The sequence below is a fragment of the Aplysia californica genome, unplaced genomic scaffold, assembly GCF_000002075.1.
Source record: "Aplysia californica isolate F4 #8 unplaced genomic scaffold, AplCal3.0 scaffold00068, whole genome shotgun sequence".
NCBI lineage: Eukaryota > Metazoa > Mollusca > Gastropoda > Aplysiida > Aplysiidae > Aplysia > Aplysia californica.
This window is the reverse complement of record NW_004797338.1, coordinates 1,836,164-1,856,406: the sequence shown is the minus strand read 5'-3', so window position 1 is coordinate 1,856,406 and position 20,243 is coordinate 1,836,164. Positions and strand designations below refer to the sequence as shown.

At 38.1% G+C, this 20,243-nt stretch overlaps 1 protein-coding gene across 3 annotated transcripts; it reads left to right on the top strand.

Annotated features, from left to right (window-relative positions):
- The first annotated feature begins 73 nt into the window (after nt 1-73).
- Nucleotides 74-20,101, top strand: LOC101845305 (probable protein BRICK1-B). 3 transcript variants are annotated; one of them, XM_035968585.1, is made up of 4 exons: nt 74-361; nt 9,556-9,638; nt 11,675-11,727; nt 17,645-20,101. In XM_035968585.1, exons 1-4 carry the CDS (start codon nt 235-237, stop codon nt 17,646-17,648), a joined length of 267 nt encoding a protein of 88 aa, XP_035824478.1. In that variant the 5' UTR covers nt 74-234; the 3' UTR covers nt 17,649-20,101. The 3 variants fall into 3 exon arrangements, 2 of the variants coding, with proteins under 2 accessions (XP_035824478.1, XP_005093794.1); XM_005093737.3 differs by lacking the exon at nt 11,675-11,727 and having other exon boundaries at nt 95-361; XR_004858311.1 differs by lacking the exon at nt 74-361 and having other exon boundaries at nt 9,555-9,638; nt 11,675-11,793.
- Nucleotides 20,102-20,243: the final 142 nt, after the last annotated feature.

Here is a 20,243-nt window from a genome sequence, read left to right as displayed (position 1 = left end):
GGAGCAGAGACGGGGAGCATAGATTGAAACTAAAAGAAGAACTATGAGCTAAAAATTTCTTAGATCTATCTACTATTTTCCTAATAGATTATTTTCCACTGCTCAAGGCACATTTTACACTGATATAATGTTTGTAAAAGTAAAAAGGTACACAAAGATATCAGATTGAGTTTGATTATATTCAGCTCACAGAAGCAGGAAGTATTATTTTCACTCTCATTGCATACAAACAACATGGCGTCTCATCAGCAGCCACCTCCAGTCCATCAAAGGCCCTTGCAACAAGACTGGGCCAATCGTGAATATATTGAAGTGATAACTGGAAGCATTAAAAAGATAACGGACTTCTTAAATTCTTTTGGTAAGGGTCCTCTTTAGTTTTTGGTTATTTTTCTGTTGTTTCCGGATTGGGTTTCGTTTGCCCACACTACACACTGTCACAGTCACTGTCAGTCTGGTGACGAGAGGTCGTGCTCAACTTTTTTGACAACAAATCACTTCACAATAATGAAGATTTGTAATCTAGAATCTAGATCTAGATCTAGGTAAGATTGAACTTTGGTGGACCCAACCCTGAATGAAGCCGGATCTAGATCTAGATTTCTAGGCCTAGAGGCTAGAATCTACTTTTCTTTTGATCCTAGAGTCCTAGAGCTGTACATACAATGTTTGGTCTGCTCTTCTTTTATTGTTTTGCGGGAGGACTTCCGTAACGAGCGACCACTATCTAGATGAATACTCAATCAATAGCTTCCCATCATAATGGACGACCGAAAGCCACTGTTATACCATCTGCTCATGCCAAATTTACAGTAGTTTGCTCCTTTTTAGGCCCCGTTCAAAGTTTTGAAGGTCTGAAATCTGAGTCGGGGAAGTAGACTGTCAACAAGCCTACAAGATGCAGCCATTGTTGACCCCGCGCCTCGCCCACAGACTTTATCTACTTCGCTGTTTGGGAGCTCTGGTTTGCCAGGTTTTCTTCAGTTTCTGACCAATTCTCACCGTGATTAATTTTAGAATCTTAGCAAAATATGTTATTATTAGGGAGGAGGAATTCCGCAACGAGTGACCAAATATATGAACAGAGAGGATGTGAGGAGAATAGAGAATTGTTTGGTTTAGGGGTAGGGGTAAGGGTTGGGATAGGGGTAGGTCTCTTCTTGTGTTTGTTGAAGGTTAGGGGTTGGGTTGGGATGGGGATATTTACGAATTGGGTTCGAATTGGGTTACGTCTCGTCTTTATTCTTTTGTGTTTGTTGAGGGTTTGCTGTAAGGCACAGTAAGGTTAGTTAGGTCTCCTCTTTATTGTGTTTGTTTAGGGTTAGGGATCTAGTAAGTCTTTGGGGTTAGGGTGGGGGTAGGGGTAATGGTAGATAGAGGTCTCTTCTTTGTTGTTTTTTGATGGTTAGAGGTGGGGGTTGGGTAGGGTTAAAGGCCTCTTCTTTTTTCAAGTGTTTTTTTTTAGGTTAAGGTTTGGGATAGAGTTAGGGTAGGGGTAGGTTTTTCCTTTATTTTGTTTGTTGAGGATTGTTAGGATAAGGGGTTGGGGTAGGTGTAGGAACTAGAGTTAGGTTTTTTCTTTATATTGTGTTTGTTGAGGGTTAAGGTTGGGGTAGGAGTAGGGTTAGAAGGTCTCTTCTTTATTAGGTGTTTATTAACCCTTAAGATTCTGGTCCCTGATAAATGTTTGCCCGATAAAGGCAATCCCGCGCGGCGCTCCACAGCTGGTCCCTGATCAGTCGTCGTCCCGCGCGGGCAACGCATTTCGTTTACGACGGGGTCTGCATCTGTGTGCTAAAATGTGTGTGCGTCCATCTGCTTGTGCCTGAGTGTCCATCTCAAACTTACTGCATTGTTTTGCAACGCGAGGCGTTGGTAGAGATAACAGAGCGTCGGTTGAGACGTTCATCCAATGAAATATGAGCATTTTGACCCAGTTAGACACTTGAGGGACTCGAAAGGATATTCAGGAAATAGGACTTTCCTGGGGGGGGGTAGGTTATTTTTTTCCCGTTTTTTCTTCTGTTCAAAACACGTGCGAAATGAAATCCTTATTTGTATAATTTTTCTATGGGAGTGCTTATTTAGGCCACAGTGGACTGTGGCCTAAATAAGGTAAGGGAGGGGGGTTTAGCTTATTTAGGCCACACTTGCTCAAACTACCCTTTTCAGGCAACTGAGTTCGTTCCACTTTTATAATGGTGCACCTTTCTCATTTAGTACGGTTTTGTCTCAGTGTACAACTTATAAATCATAACCATAATGAATATTGTAAAGAACAAAGCACAATACGCAAAATTTTGCTCAATCCCAATGGTTTGAATGAGGGCCAGATTTTTCCTTCATGGAGGGGCAAAAGCTAGGCTACCATTTTGGCACACTTTGGTCAAGTGAAAAGGTCAAATCCTCCGAATGGACTTCCGGGTTAAATTTGGGGTATAAAAAGAGTGTATACTACGTGGCTGAGTCAAAGTTACACTATCTTTGCCTGAGTGACACTCTCTCGTACTGTCTCGTAGTAGTACATGTAGGCTAGTACTAGTAGGCCTAGTAGTAGTAGTAGCAAAGATCGTGTAGAGAATATTTGGTAGTAGATTCTATCTAGTAGGCAGTTTAGTGAACGTGCTCAGGGCGAATCGGACTCGATAAGCCCCTTAGACTTTTGTGATCGGCCACGGAGCCTCGTGTTTTGATGGGTCTAGATCTAAACAACTCAGTGTTATTCGCACTGCCACATCCGACAGGCCTAGATCTACATCTTTTTAAAAGGAAAAGAAAGATCATCAAAATGGTTGAATTCGCGTGAAAATCGATTCGGTAGAACTAGAACTATTAAAATTTGCTTCTGAAAACAAGGCAATTTTTATACGAAGGCCATTTTTATAACTCGATGAAATAAAAACTACTGGCTGTGTACTGTGTTATTCTGTATAAAAATAAATTATGAAACTTCAGGACGTATTATTATTTTCCAGCATCTTTTGACGCCTGAGCTGTAGAGGTTGAAGTTTTCACAACACTAATAGATCTAGTAAGAGGGTTAGGTAATAGGGCTTTCCGTAAAAAATGCATAGATCTACAAAAGCTGAACCACCGAATCGACCGGGCAACTCGCTCTCCCCTGCACACTGTGATAACGTGTTGCTGCGGTATCGCATTATTCAACTATTAATACGTGCGGCTATGGCAATTGGGATGTACTGACTGAAAAAAATTCAGTTTTGTTTTTATTTTACCATATATTTGACTTTAATAGTGCAGGCGATAGCAAGATCTAGATTCCCTGTCTAGAATCAGTAGTAGCAGGCCTATGCTAGAAGCAGCCAGAGAGCCTACAACTGCTAGATCTAGATCTAACTTATTATTGCTATGCCTTTGGGCTTTGGAATTGAAATAAAACGAATTGCACAGTTCTAGTTACTTTTAGATTCAGCAAGTAACTGTATTTCTAGAGTCAATAATAACAAATCTCAGCATAACAATCACTTTTACTTGTATTAGAATAATTAGATCCAACTTTTTTTTCTAAAATCTGTTTTGCGCAAACTTAATATTTTCTCTACTTGTAGAGCACAGAATTTAGATCTACATTGTAAGCCTCTGCTCAGTCTTTTAGTATGCATAATAAAATACACACACACAAGCACACACACACACACACACACACACACACATATATATATATATAGAGAGAGAGAGAGAGAGAGAGAGAGAGAGAGAGAGAGAGATCTATATAATCAATTTTATGTTGATTTCGGGATATTTTTAAAACTCTTTTTTTCAACATGTCATAAAATCAAATTGTGTCATTTTCTTTGAAAAGAATAGCATTAGCAGTGGACTTTTTAGACAGCGAGTCTCTGATTCAATATTTAAAAAAAAATATGTTAATCAATGAAAATTGCAAATTGATAATAGTTTAGTCCTGTAGAGGATAGGTGGACTCTGGGGTCTGCAGAGCGAAATACTAGGTTTTAGGATGTGAACCCCGGAGTCACCATAGTGAAATAAGGTTTGGTTTAAGTAAGGATTGGTGGACCCCGGGGTCAACGTAGTGATAAATAAGCAGGTTTAAGGTGGTCTACCTAGCGAAATACTAGGTTTTAGGACAGGTGAACCCCGGGGTCACCGTAGTGAAACAAGTAGGTTTCTTTAAAGATTGGTGGACCCCGGGGTCAGCGTAGTGAAATAAGTAAGGTTAATTTTAAAAGGATTGGTGGGCCCCGAAGTCACCATAACCGTAGAGGAATAAGAAGGTTTAATTAAGGATTGGTGGACCCCCGGGACACCTTGATTAAACCTACTTATTTTACTACGGTGACCGCAGGTTCCACCTATTCTAAAAACCTAACTAGTATTTCGTTAGGTAGACCCTGGGGTCCACCTTAAACCTACTTATTTCAATACGTTGACTCCAGGGTCCACCAATCCTTAAAATTAAACCTAGATCTACATGTACTTATTTCACTACATTGACCCCAGGGTCCACCAATCCTTAATTAAACCTAGATCTACTGATTTCACTACGCTGACCCCGGGGTCCACCAATCCTTAATTAAACCTAGATCTACTTATAATTTCGCTACGTTGACCACGGGCTCCACCAGTCCTACTATAAAATAAACTGAGATCTACTTATTTCACTATGTTGACCCCGGGGTCCACCGATCCTTAGTTAAACCTAGATCTACTACTTATTTCACTACGCTGACTCCGGGGTTCACATCCTAAAACCTAGCATTTTGTTAGGTAGACCCCGGGGTCCACCTATCCTTTTGGCTAGATAGACCCCGTAGTCCGCCTATCCACTTTTTAAATAATAACTGAAAACAATACATGCCAGTTGTCATGAATAGTGAAGAAAATTGCGGGGAAAAAAAGACAATGAGGTAGACTATAATTTGTCCAAAAAATTGCAAGTGCAAGTGAAGATCATAAAATAATTTTGTTATTTTCTGGTCATCTTTCCCGGTTTATAAAAAGATTCCAGTGGGCCTACTACTAGATCTATGTATCTGAGGAACATTTTGCTTGCCTTTATTAGCTTTTTTCATGTACATGAAAGCATAGAATATATAGTTTCACACATATATATGCACAATACTTTGAAAAAGAAAGATAAGGTCATTGTTGTTTTGATTTTTTACGGAATCCGTTCTACGTTGAGAAAAGCGGTAAAAACAAGTTTAAAAATTTTAAGAATGCCCATAATATTAGTATTAGGAATCCGAAATTACTACCTAGTTGGCTTACTCTTTAATAACCATGAGCAGTTAAGAAAAAAAAAGACAATGATATAGGATTTGTCTAAATATGACCATTAGCAATAAAGATGTTGCCCATTTTGTCCAATTATCCTTGCAGGTAAAATCACCCTGCACTGTACCTCAATAAGCACAAAAGGAATATTTCTGTGACTTTGTATAAAGGTGTGGCCTAAATAAGGTAAGGGAGGGGGGTTTAGCTTATTTAGGCCACAGGTGTGGCCTAAATAAGGTAAGGGAGGGGGGTTTAGCTTATTTAGGCCACAGGTGAGGCCTAAATAAGGTAAGGGAGGGGGGGTTTAGCTTATTTAGGCCATATGTGGCCTAAATAAGGTCACCCTTTTTCTATTCATCCCTTACCCCGACACGGCGCATGAAAAAACCCCAAACAAACAAAGGTAGGCCGGTGCAGAGAAAGCCGCGGTTGTCCATGATGCAACTCAAAAAACGGAAGTCGTCCCTTTTTTATGAGGTAGAGTCGACTCTGAAATTTTCTTTTTTTTTTTTGCTGATCGCGTTTTGGGAATTTTGAAAGATGATACACTCCCACTTCAGTCAAGTAGGTTTTTAAGAACTTTTTAAAAACTCTCTGGTAACACCAGCTGTTTGACATAGTAGTATGCTGCTGGACTACTAATTTTCAGGGTTGGGTTGATTTAAATCAGGTCGATTTAAATCAGTTGATTTTTTAAATTTAAATCAACTTGATTTTAAAAATAAAAATCAGTGATTTAAATCACTTTAAAAAAGATTATGTTTATTCAAGTTTATAACGTGTTTCAACATTCAGAATTCTTTTCCTTGGTTTCATAGAACAGAATATATAAGGTTTAGCAGACTAGATCGCTAGTATAATCATGCTTAAAAGTCTGCTTTCCCCCCTTTCACTGTAAATTAATACAGGATTCAATTTACTTTTTTTCTCCATAATTGAAATCAGAGCTGGGTTGATTTAAATCAGTTTATTTTTTAAATTTTAATCAACTTGATTTTTAAAATAAAAATCAGTATTTAAATCACTTTTTAACAAATGTATTCAGTTTTTACATGTTTAAACATCCAGAATTCCTTTCCTTGGTTTTATTAAACAGAGGTTTAGTAGACTAATATATAATCATGCTTAAAAGTCTGCTTTCCCCCCTGTCACTGTAAAATAATACAGTATTCAATTTTTTTTTTTTCATAATTGAAATCAGTTTGGGTTGATTTAAATCAGGTCGTTTTAAATCAGTTGATTTAAAAAAATTTAAATCAACTTGATTTTAAAAATAAAACTCAGTGATTAAAATCACTTTTTTTAAAATGTGTGTTTTTACATCTTTAAACATTCAGAATTCCTTTCCTTGGTTTTATAAAACAGATAAGGTTTAGTAGACTAATACAATCAAGTTTATCTATGCATAATTACCCCCCCCCCCCCCCCTAGGCCTATCCCACAACAGGACTGTAATAGTGTGGTGAAATTTAGATTCTTGCCTCGATTCTTGGAGTCTAGGCTAGGAACCAGGCTAAAAAAAAGGAGACGGGAGGCATCGACCCTGGGCGGACTCGAAGCTTAGAGTCTGTGAATAAGATCGATTCTTTGAGTCCTCATTTGGACTTGAAAGAATCGATCCCAGAGTCGATCTTGCCCTGGCCTAATCCAAATCCTTACCATCTACGTTCCCTACAAGTTTCTTTATTTTAAAAATATTCCGCCCTGATGAACACCTGAGACTTCTGGATGAATGCCAGACTAGCGCATGTCGTCTTTTCCATGTTTCATTTTCTTTTTTGTCGCCTTACAATTATAATTAGTAAAATATTAATTATGTAATTACTGTGATTGGACTTTACTTTATGGCGCTGGGTACCACTGTGACTCTGTGACAAGTGGAAAATTAAGTGGTTAACCCTGGTCCTGCGGGAGCCGGGTTTATGTTCCCGTATAAAGGTATTTTGGCACCTCGTCTTCCGTCCAGTCGTGAGTCGATCCAGCTCTGACTCAGTGCATGCGCCCCGAGCATCATCCGTGTGATGACCGGGTCCCGTATTCTCACAACTCAAGTGTGTGTGCGTCAGTTTGCTTGAATTTGTGTGCGTTTGTGGCCTATTTCTAGAACCGCCAGTGTTGGTTCGTAACCTAGACATACATCTCATTCAAAACATGCCAAGTTGGAAGCTCTTGATGTTCGTCCTATGAAAATGGAGATGAAAGCAGATGACAGAACATGGTTAGAGATCAGGAAAGGAGAAAATTATAAAGACAGAACAAAATTTCAGGTTTTGAACTGGGGTCCGATTCAATGAAAGGCGAACACCGCAACCTCTAGACCATAAGAGCCTCTCAAGTGGGAGTGTAGATTTGCTGGGAAATTAATTTTGGTGACAGATTGTTTTTGAATTATTTGAGCCAGATCAATTTTTTGATTTTATAATATTTAAGTATTACCACCAGCACACAGCAATTCCTCTGAAAGAGGAGTTGAGATCTCTTTTCCTCTTATTTTTTTTTTTAGCAATCTGGAGTTTGTGCAATGAACCTATTCGAAGTGATTTTGTAGACAGAAAGAGAAATTTATTACAAATTTCTGTAATGTAATATAGATATTACATCCTCAGACAAATAATTAATGATGGTGCCAGTTTTCCCATCGAAAAATAAAGTCTTTCACAGATCTATAGAGATCTTTTGATCAATCATGGTCCAGTATACATTTTTATTTCATTCGTTTTCACAGACATAATATCAGGGTTCCCACCAAGTCGGAAAATCGAGAAAAAGTCTTGAAAGGATAGGGACTGCGTAATATTAGTAGTGTAGTTATCTGATCTAGACAGTATGGTTGATGAATCATGAAGAGGAACATATAACTGAACCCCTCTATGGCGGCAGGCGAAAGTGTCGTGACACTGAGGCTCGATTGGGAAGAATGAAGATCTAATTTCACCCTGAAATTTTCCGGTAATAGTCTGATAGATAACATAACATAATGTTTTTCAAAGATAAGCTCGGGGAAGGGGATGGGGGGGTGCTGAAGGCAACGCTAGAGGGCAAAAACTGAACTTGGAAGCAAATTTTTAATTTTTAGTATTTCTAAATTTAGAATTTTGATAACTACTATAAGAGCTCTCTGCAAAGCACGCATTGGTGCAGGCATTACGTGTGGAATCGGGATCTGTCATGCCTTGTTATTGAACTAAAGTGTTCGCGTTTCATTGGATGGGGTGATAGTAGTAATATATCTTTACTTTTAAGCTTTCTGTTCAAGATTGGCAGATTTTCAGTGTCACTGCATCTTGCCCTCCCTCAGTTCTTACACCTCTCACACTGAATAGATCTACTTGAGCCATTCAAGTTATTACTAATATTACTCTACCTTTGAGTTTGAGCAATAGTTTTCCTCTTCACGTTTCTTATATATGAATCATGACACCCAGACTGGTTATTGACAGTCGACATTCTTGTTCTAGGTCTTTTCTCAGGCTCAAAACAGGATTCTTTTTTTATATTTATTATATAGTTTATGATGCAGTTGCGAGGGCGGTAAAACCCCTACTAAAACTAAAACATAGTTTATGTAGGCTAATATTATAATGAGGGGAAGATATTATAAATAAGTAAGAACAGACTGAAATACCTATGTCACACAAGATCCCAGTGTCACACTGACATGTTATTGATTGGATATATGTACCTCTCGTACATGTGTGTGTGTGTGTATTCACAAACATATATATATATCATATTAGATATAAATGGAGCACGCGCTGTCATTGTTATGTAATATGCCCTTGGAAAATAGATGAGGCCCCCCCCCCCCCCCCCTGGAAAATTGAGAAGTTGGGTTGGCAGTCATCCAGTATTAAAATCATCTGTTGTTTGAAGACTATACTACAAAATGTACATTTGGATTGATTTAAAAGACATTTTGACTTTTTATCATTTTTTGATGGGCTTTTTGGGGGATCATTCTTGACACGCAGTGACCTTATTTTTCCCTCGAATTGGGGTCTTGAAAAAAATTTCCAGGATTTGGTGGGGGCCCTGTTATATATTGAGTCGAAAGTGCATCTCTTGGTGCGAGCAGTAAGTTTTAAAATGCTCAAGAAGGGAAATCCAATTAGTTTCAGTGGCCTGTTGTTGGTGTCTGTGGCATGCAGTGAATCATTTTTTAAAATGGTGTATAGCATTTTTATTCTAAGTTTTTAGTACAACTGACATCTATAGTTTTTGTTTCCCTCTGTATCTTTTGCAGCATGCATTCCCATACTGAATTATGACATGATGTGCTTTGCTCTTCCATTTCAGATACATCCTGTCGGTCCCGCTTGGCAGTTCTCAATCAGAAGCTTACTGAACTGGAGAGGCAGGTTGAATACATCGAGGCGCGGGTAGGAAATGATTCTTATTACTTCTTTGTTATATATACAGGGTACATTCAACATTGCCCCTTAATTCAAGATCACGTTTTAAGTTACTATGGCTTTTTTCCTTTTATAATGCACCAAAACCTCTGGAAAGAATCCTTTCTGTGTGGATTTCTTCACTTTTCTAACTTCTGTTTTAAAGAATATTTTAAAAAGTTATTTTAATTGTTCTGTCAGGAATGTTTTGTGCCTAATTGGTTGTCATTCTTTTGCTTCTACAGAAAAAAAGACCTTTGCAGTGATATCACATTGTGATATTCTTGATTGAAAATGTTTTAACATTCTTTATTTCTCCTCCCTGCTTGATTGACTATTTTATTTTCTTTAAAGATATATGAAGGCTGTCCCACAGAAAACCGGAATTTGGCTGTAATTTGAAAACTATTCAATATTTTCACATTCAGTAAATGCACACTTGTAAAACAATCATTTAGGACATTTCCCGATTGAGCACCATGAGCATCGCACAAACCAAATGAACCCAGCAGTTCTCCAAAGATGGCTACCTTCTTGGAAAATTGGTCAATGGTAGAAGTGAGGTCTGTCATTCGGTTTTTGACCGCAAAAGGTCTCAAACCTATAGAAATACACACTGAAATAAAGTCAGTTTACGGGGAGAAAGTAATGGCAAAGTCACAGGTATATGAGTGGTGTAGTAAGTTCAAAACCGGGCATACGGATGTCAATGACAAAGTTCACCCACGACCTTGTTTTTCTGCCAAGACTGAGGACTACAAGAGTCGCGTTAACGAACTCATTCAAACGGACGGGCGCCTAAAAATTCGCTAAATTTCCGAGTCGTTAAACATTTCAAAGTCGACTGTCCATAGGATAGTGTTTGATGAGCTGCACTATTGAAAGGTCTCTGCTCGATGGGTCCCAAAAGAACTGACAGCTGGCCACAAGACGCAACGTGTTGAGGTGTCTCAGACTTTGTTGTTGAATCGTTGTTGCCCAGCTGTCATGGGAGTCATGAACGCATCTGGAGACCTCCAACAATACGATGAAGCCTTCCTGGGAAGCATTATTACAGGTGATGAGACTTGGATACACCACATGACCCCTGAGACGAAGAGGGATTCAATGGTTTGGAAGGACACGTCTTCACCTCCCCCGAAAAAGTTTTAAGTTCAGCCATCTGTGGAGAAACTCACGGTTTTCTGGGATGCTAAGGGTGTTCTGCTTCTTGATATTCTGGAACCAGGACAAACTGTTAATGCCAACAGATACTGCCATACTCTTGATAAGTTGAGGGAGGTTGTGTGCCGGAAAAGACCAGGCCCGTTGTCCAGCGGGGTCATTTTGCAGCATGACAACGCAACGCCACACACCACAAACGCTATGAAAGACTGGATCCGAAGGTTCGGCTGGGAAGTTCTGCCACTTCCCCCTCACAGTCTTAACTTGATTCTGTCGTACTATCACCTTTTGGGACCAATGAAAGGCCATATTTCTGGACAGCGATTCACCGACGACAAAGACCTTGTTGAAGTCGTGAAAGATTGGTTGAAATCCCTTGACGAAAAGTTCTTCAGGGAGGGTGTCTTCTCCCTGATCCAGTGATGGGAAAATGCCTCCAGTGGGATGGTGATTACATTGAGAAATAAAGCACATGCTGATGTATAATGTGTTACATTTTTATTATAATAGGACAAAGATTGTTGCTTTTATGGACCTTTTCTGGTTTTCCGTGGGACAGCACTCGTATATCTAAATGAAACCCATTGGGTTTGTCTGATTTTACTGTATTGCACTATGTTTATAATACATTTAGTAGACTGTTCAGAGTGCAGTAAGTCTAAAGATTTTCAGATCGTCTTATTGTGTGCATTCCTATTCACTTTTGCTGATCAAACATCATGTATATAATATGTTGCAATTGTTCATGATATTTCATTTCAGAAGTATGAATTGGTTTGATTGTTTTGTGTGGAATTAATACCATGATATTCATTTGTCTTGCTTGACATAACCATCTTTCTATTGTGTCTTGTCTCCAGATTGCGAATAATGAGTATGGGCAGCTGAATGATCAACAAATAGATGAAATTGAGTTAAGCTCAGAAAATCTAGTATGATCCAATCTGTAGGTCGAACAATTGTGAGCCGTAGCACCATGGTAAATTGATGAGTGTCTTGCTTCAGGTTCACCCAGTTTGCTTTGGCCCTGCCCACTTAAGTTATCTTGTTTCTCAATCTTTTGTCGTCCATCAGTTGCAGTTTGGTCGTTTTTTTATACTATTGTTTTATTATGTGAGTGATGCTAACATCTACTAGCTTTTGTCATGTTGATAGAGAAAGGTGGAGCAGCAGTTTTGTTTAGTTTAGTTTTCATTTTTTAAAAATGAAGTTGTTGATGCTAACATCCTCCAAGCTTAAATTATCATGACATAGGTGAGGGAAGTTTGATTGTTCTAACCCAGGGATATTTTCATTACTGCATCTGCGTACAGTTGAGAACAACCTTTGGTCAATTCTTTGATTTTATTGAGATTTTAGTCTGGATGGTCCTGATACAGAATTTTTGTCACCAGTCATCTGATCTGTACAGAGTGGGAGCTGGAAGATGGAATTGTTTCTAAGGGTGCTAACAATAGTTTTGAGAGCAGGGTTTGCGCTGATAAAAAGAGTTTTTGTGAGTATTGTGTTTAAGATTATAGATGCTGACTAATGGACAACATTTTTTTTTTACCTTTGTGCCATAGATTTTAAAGTGAAACAATATAGGACAATGATGTAAACTTTTCAATCTTGCAAAATTTGGCAACAAATAGATCTGATATGATTTGGTTTTTACCATGTTGTTGCTGCTGTCCTCAAGTGGCATCTCAAGTGGCCATAATGCTGTTTTCTATTATATATTATGTTGAATATGTCATTCATACTGCATGGCTCTTGCGTGTGAGACCTTTAGACTGATATGTGTAGAGAGAGCAATGAGTGACCTGTATTAGTTTTGCAACATGTCAACGTGTGCTGCCTATGATTAATGGATGTCAAGATAATGAAAAGTTAAATACATTTTTGATATTTGGAGAAATATTAAAAATTCAGAAGCATTCTTTGAAGAACGAGTGTTCTCCTGTATAGCAGTTGTACAGAGGGGTTCCTTATTTTTTCTTGTCTTTTCCTTTTTTTGCCTTGATCTTTCTTGAATAGCAAGGCTATCTTGTAGTTCTTTATTTAAACTAGGTAACTGGTAAACATTTTGTCTTCTGAAAAGGTCAGGTTATGCATTTTACTGTTTTTTGCCTTTGTGGTTGATGGAACTTTGTTGTCCTTAATGAGGTTTATCTTGTTTGCTTGATAATTTTGCTGCTATTGTAGGTGAGTTTTCCAAAGATACTGTGGAGAGTGGAGGAGTACAAACTAATGCACATTAGTGAATAGAGTTTTTTGTGTTCATCCCTTGTTCAGGTTGTAGATTTCTGGGAAGCTTTTATTTATTGAAGTCATCCTGTTGATTTTTATAGTTGTTTTGTCACAAAAATCTTCCAGAAAGCATGGACAGAAAGAAAAGTTCCCAGCGACTGGCAAAAAGCGGTCATAGTACCAATCTGGAAGAAGAAAGGCAGTAAGAGAGACTGTGTAATGTATAGAGGCATTTCACTGCTCAGCCATGTGGACAAGATGTTCGCCAAGATATTGGAATGGCGAACAAGACACAAAGTTGAACCATTTCTGAGTGAGGCCTAAATGGGATTTAGAAAGGGAAGAGGATGCGCCAACGCAATATTTGTTCTATGATAAATGTGCAAAAAGATAATAGAATGCAACAGGGAACTAAAATATAGTAGCATTTGTTGACCTGGAAAAAGCGTTCGACAGAGTGAACAGAAACAAGCTGTGGAAAGACTCACAGAATGGTTCGAGATAACATCCGGAGTAAGACATGGTTTGTGTCCTATCATCACTAGTATTTATCATATATGGATAGAATTACAAAAGAGGCCAACACAGAACCAGACGCCCTAAATGAATTACTCTTTGCTGATGACCAAAGCCTGGCACAAAAAGATAAACAAAGTCTCCAACACCACACCACCAGATTAAACGAAGAATGTAACAACTACGACATGAAGATCAACACCAACAAAACAGAGACAATGAAAGTAAGCAGAAAGCCAGGATTACTCAGAATACACATCAACAACAACAGTCTCAGACAGGTCCATGAATTTAAGTACCTCGGAAGTATATTCACAGAGGATGGGCAGCTAAACGGATATATATTTTTATAGTAGAGGGTTTTACGGCACTCGCAACTGCATAAGGACTAAACGGAGAAATTGAAACATGAGTACAAAAGGTCAATAATGTTAGTTACCAGCTTACTCCTCTACTGAAACATCCTAACATCCCCATGACAACAAACCTCAAAATGATCAACACCATATTCATCCCAACACTCACCTATCAATGCCAAACATGGACCACGAACAAGTATTAGAGCATAGAATTACAACATGTGAAATGTGATGTCTTAGAAAAGCAGTAAACAAGGCCAGGCGAGACAAAATTAAAAACTCAGTAATCAGAGAAATGGTGAGCTCCAATGGTGTCATGCATCACATCCAACACCAAAGAATCAAATGGTTCGGACATCTCATACGATTACCTACACACCATCCAGCACAACGTGCCTACATAAAAAAATTCAATGGCAACAAGGCGAGAGGGTGACCGAGAAATACCTGGATAGATGGAGTCAGGGACACACTAACAACTCACGGCATTCCCCTGACCCAAGCTCTCCGGCTGGCGACAGAGAGAGGTCTCTTTCTTCCTATGACATACAAAAGGGTATAAATGGATAAAAGAAAATGAAAGTTTTGTTTTGTCAAGCTTACTTATGGACTCTTGTCTTTGTTGGCTTACTTTTTCAGAGTTGAACGACTGTTTTTTCCTCTGTTCTTTGTAAAGTTGAGTTCTTATTTGCTTTGTTGTCCTTATTAAGATGCTGAAATTAATTCCTTTTCGATCTTCTCAAAATCCAAGCCATAAATTGCTCTGTTATACTTTTCAACGCAATGTTGAGAGGTAGGTCACCTCATCCTCTCTCTCGGTCGGTCTTTAGTGGTGCTGTTGTCATTCCTTATATTCTGGTGCAAAGTGTCCTTTGTTGTGTGTGTTATTCTTTGAGACACCAGACTTATTGTGATATCGGTACACCCTTGGTCTTGTTTTGGTTATTGTGCCTTGTGTTGGCTTCAGTTCACCAAGTACCCAATATTTACCTCTTGCACTCTCTCTACTTTAACAGCTTTGATGCTTGTATTCTGTCTTTATGTAGGCTTGTAGAAAGGTACACATGCGTCAGTTATTTCCTTCATTTTGTGCTGTTGCCATAGACATTGTACATACAACCATGTAACTCATGAATAGTATCATCATTTCATTTAGAGAAGCATTTCACAGCGGGTAAAAACTGGATGTAGTGCTTTCCATTTGTGATATATGTGTCTGGTCTCTTGTGGAACGTTGTCTAGGTGGTGGTGTGCTAAGGGCTACAGCGAAACATTCACAATATCTGGAAAGTATAATATTCACTGTTCCTGGTGGTGTGCTTCTTCTTTGCTCTTTAAATTTGGCACAGTGGATACATTTCTGAACAGTTGCTCTCATGTCTGACATTGCAGGCTACGTTTCTTCCTCCTATGCTGTTGTTCATGTTAGAGGATGCAGTTCAACAGGACTGTTTTTATGAGTTTGGAAGGTTTACAGTTAGATATATTTAAGTGAAGTGATAAATTACTGCAGCAGTTAGATTTTTTAAAGAAGTGAACAAGATGCATGAAAGAATGTGTACTGTATGTCTCCTTTGCTTGTATTTTCGTGAAAGACGACTTGTGTAGCTTACTAAACTAATGCATCAATGAACTGAGCGCCACCCGTGCTACAGTTGTAGAGACATACAGAGATATTTGTGTCTGCCTCGGAAGCTGTTGGGGAAGGAAGAGTGTACAGGCTCACAATTTTCGTCCTTCGTAGGACAATCAGTTTCTTATTCAACGTGTTGTATTTTTTAAATTTAGTTTTTACCTGCATGATTTCATACCTTTGAGTAATGAATGGTTGGTTATTTTGCTTCATCATCATTATACTTATATATGTATTTTATTTTGATTAAAAAACCAAACCAAACATTTAAATCAAGTAGCTACATCTCATACTTTTTCACTAACTTTGTCAGGAAGTTTAATTTTCTACTCACAGTGTGTGTGTGTGTGTGTGTGGGTTTGAATTAGTTCCTACTAACTGATCACTTTTCTTTTTTCTTGAAAAGAGATAATATGTTAAGCTGTTCTGCTCATGCCCTCAGGGGTACACAAGTATAGGAGGGTGCTAATACGGGCACAAATTTGTTAAAGTCACATTTTGATATGTGTGCAGTGGGATTTGAGTGCTCTCTCTCTCTTTTTATGTACAGCAACTGAATTTAAGAATGTATTATTTGACTAGTTTCAGCTGTATTGTGGATGGGAACTTGTTAATTAAGTTGAGTGTGGAAAAGTGTCATTCTAAACAACTGAATGCATTCATATATCTTGTAACTCAAGTCATCATGTCATGACTATAGCAGAGTCCCAGGAAATTGTTTACTATAGACTGTTTTTTAAACATGATGTCAATGGGTTAGCAAAAAAATATAATGATTTTTAAAACTATCTTATTATTAGATACTTCTTTACAGTGTAGTGAAGGGAAACTTAAAAGATACTGTGTCTCTGATCGTCATGTTACCAGAATTCGTTCCAAGTGAAGTCTTGCTACTTTGCATGGGCTAATTTAGTTGTTTACTCTTTGATTTTTTTACATATATTACATATATTTTTTATGTGAGTGTGTATTTATTATCGAATTAGTTTCAGTTTTTTTGCTGTTTCAAGATTATGTTTCAAAAATCATGTGCAAATATAAGGAGAGCAACAGCTGATGTCAAAGTTTGGACAGATTTAAAGATTATTTTTGGTTTGTGACGCTGCTCAGCATGATGGACTATAACATTTAATTCCATTTTCATGGCCCACAATAAAATGAAGGCCCAGGTTGTTTAAGGAGATATAGTTACTACTGGACACTTAGTTGAAATCTCTCTTTCCACGAAGGTCATTTCAGTTCTTTAACAGATGATAAGTTCATAATGCTTCTTTCTTGCTGAAGGCTCCCATCATGAATTCTAGTTCTAGACTCCACTCAAAATCAAAGCTTCCTGAGACTTAGATCTTTTCTTTATAGAGAAGAGAGAAATATGGTTCATGTGTTCACATATTTGTAAATCCATAATATGTATCATGTTAAGCGCATAGAGCATTGCATAAGTGGATATGCGCTATGTAAATGCAATCCATTATTTATTATTATGTTTTGGCTAGTAAGTTTTGTCTAATGCTTTGTTTCATTGGGTTCATCACATCGTGTCTGTTGTCACGTGAGATTTTTCTCCTGAAAGAGTATGATTATTTTATTATGTGGTGTAATGTTTCAAATTATACAGAACTTTTCTTTTTTCCAATAGACTTCTGTGCTTTGATGCTTGGGTTTAGATATTATTATGTGTGAAGACAAAGGATACCGTACTGTATGTGAAGAAGGCACACATGCTTCTTCTAGGTGTAGATAAAATGATTTTTTTTCCACACAAGTGTGTGTTCAGTTCATGTGTTCTGGTACAAATCCCAGTACTTCAACAGTAGTCACTTTGGTTAGATGTAGTGAATTACCTGTGGTGGAAGTCACGATGTGAAAGTTTTCTTATTGAACCTTTTCTACTTTTTCTGAGTTGCTTTTAATTTTTTGTTTGTTCTCAAGATTGCCTCAGTGGTTAACACTGTATGTTTTCAAGGGTTTTCAGGATTTGTGAGAAGGAAGTTTCTTTTTCATAGATGTTGTCTCTGAGTGTGGTCCTAAACCTTTTGTTTTTTGTATGTCGATTTTTAACACCTCTTTGCCTGTTCTCTTGTCTCCAGATAACCAAAGGGGAAACACTGTCATGAGCAGAGACTGGGACCAGGTGACTTGGTGGCCTCTACTGTGGGAGTTGATGTCCTGTCTTCTGTACACCAAGGAACTCAAGGCTCAATATTATGATCAGTGCAACTGTGTATATTATAGATGGAACTTTTCCCTCATAGTGAGGACTTTTTTAAAAACCGCACACAAGAGAAACTGACATTCTACTCAAACTTACCATGTTGACTCTGCTTTTATATGCTGTGCATGACATATCCACCTACAAGTTCTTGGTGGAAAGGCAGAAAAATAGTTGGGTTTTTTTTGTTGGGGGGGGGGGGGGGGTGTTTGCCTATACTGCTTTATTATCAAATTAATTTCTTACTGGACTGCCTGTGGTCCTTCATCTTGGAGTGTAACCTTAGGTTAAGTTTCTTATTGCCAGAGCCATATTTCGATTTGAACAGCTGGCGGCTGGTAGGTGTTCTGACTGTCTTGTTATCATCTATTTCTTTCAATATTACTATTTTCTGTAGGCCTATCTGTGCCTAGCAAAATAAGGCTATTACACGCTGACTCTCAGAAGAAGATGATACAACATTTGGTTTTTAATTGCTTTCACATTCATTTCCCTTGGCCCCTTTTTTGATAGTTGCATGCGCACACATTGGCTAGTTCTTAAGTAGATCTGTCACTATAGATTTCTTTCTTCTGCATTTTCTCTTCTGTTGTGACTTAATCAATATCAGTCTCCAGAAGCACAAACGCCTACTGAATGGTCCTTGAGCATTTGGTGCTCTGTACTTCAGTAGAATGGGAATTTCCAGCATATAATGAGGGAGTGCCATTCGTATTGCAAAGTTATGTGTAGGTCCTAGAGATCCAAGTGCTAATAAAAGGGTGCAAAAAAAAGTTAGATATGTGTTCCTCAGCTTTAACACTGTGTAGGTATTTATTTCCCTGCAAGGGTTGAGAGTGTGACAGCAGAAAAAATATTTATGGAATTTTGCTTTGGGTAACAATACTTGATATGTTGCTTCATTTTCCTACAAAACCATTTTTCCTTTTTGTTTGCCGTTTTCTGTTTTCAAGACCCTCGTTTTACATGGTTTTGTTAAATCTGGTTTGCAGAATGTGTATCTTTACCAATATTTATGGGGGTCTTTTTTTTTCTTCTTTTTTTTATATGATTTGAAAATGGTGTGTCATTGATGGACATGAGTGTACTTGAATTTTTCAATTTAGTGACATAGATATAATATAAAGTTTAAAACCTGTTGCGATGTTATAGCATGCTCACTGCTTTGTCCATGGAACACATATTTTTGGTCCTTGTGTACAGATGCTGGCGTGAGCTGCTCGGGAACACAACACTCTCAGATGTGTATGTGCATTAACTCATGCAGGTGTGTTGGGACCATGGAAGAATCCAGAACTTTGAGAGAATGCTGGCAGGAATAGGTTTACTGAGGAGAGAGAGAAGCACATTCTTTGGGAGAGAATGGGGAAAATATATTCCTGGGTAAAAGTTTTTCTGTTTTGTATGAATGAAAATCGGTTTAGAGTCTTGGTCTGAAAGATTTTCTTCCTTGTCTTTGCTGAATGTGTTATCATCATCATCCGACTAATAACAGAAATATTTTTGGAGTGAAAAGACCGGAGTTGAAATGTGTGTAGGATAAGATGTCTGTGTAAAATAGTCCGGTGAGTGGCAATTGTGTATAACAGGTTTATGTTTGCTTGTTGTATGAAATAACAGGACGATTGTTTGAGTGTTTGGTGAAGTTTGAAAGCTGTGCAAGGCCTTTTTGAGTGCGTGGTGTAGTGACTGAGGTTTGTTTAAAGTGCCTGGAAGTCTTTGGGGTGATGTGATGAGTGCTGTTTGAAAGGAAGGTGAGGGTCAGATGCTTTGCTCTTGTTCTGTGCTTTGCACCAGAATGTGATACCGTCTCATAAAAGGGGCTGTGGGCGGCCTTTGTTCCCATTGCAACTCCATGTGTGGCATGCTTCATGCTTAAGCGTGAATATGGCTGTTTGGAAAATGAATGCCCCTGGCTTCATCTGCAGTCTTGAAGTTGAAGCCCATATAATCACTCACCAGTGAAGGACTATGTCCAACCCAGCACCATGCACATATATGGGTACACCTTTTTTTTGAGAGTTAAGTTGTCTGGCATTCACGCCTGATGGATATATGTGTATGTTTATGGACATTTATTGTAATTGAAGTTGAAGTGTACACGATTTCAAGCTGTTGTTGTTTTGTACACATGTATTATTTAAGAACTCAAAAGTATGCAAGGCTGTATTGCATGCACAGCAATTTTCTGAAGTGAATGAGTTTTTTGCAAATAAAACATTCTTCCTAGTGAAGATTCAAGTCATTTATTTACTGTATGTTAAGTTGACTGAATGTTTGATTACTCCACTTAGAGTCATGGGCAGTGAAGCATTAAATTTGTACTTCACGTCCACCACCTATCTCTGTGTTTTTTCTTCAACTTGTTCAGCTCATTATCCTTTTCATTTATGTCCTGAACAGTCCTTTCTTTCTGTTTTTCTTTCTTTCTTTCTTTTTTCTTTTTTTGTTTCTTTTGTTATTAGTATTGTTGTTGT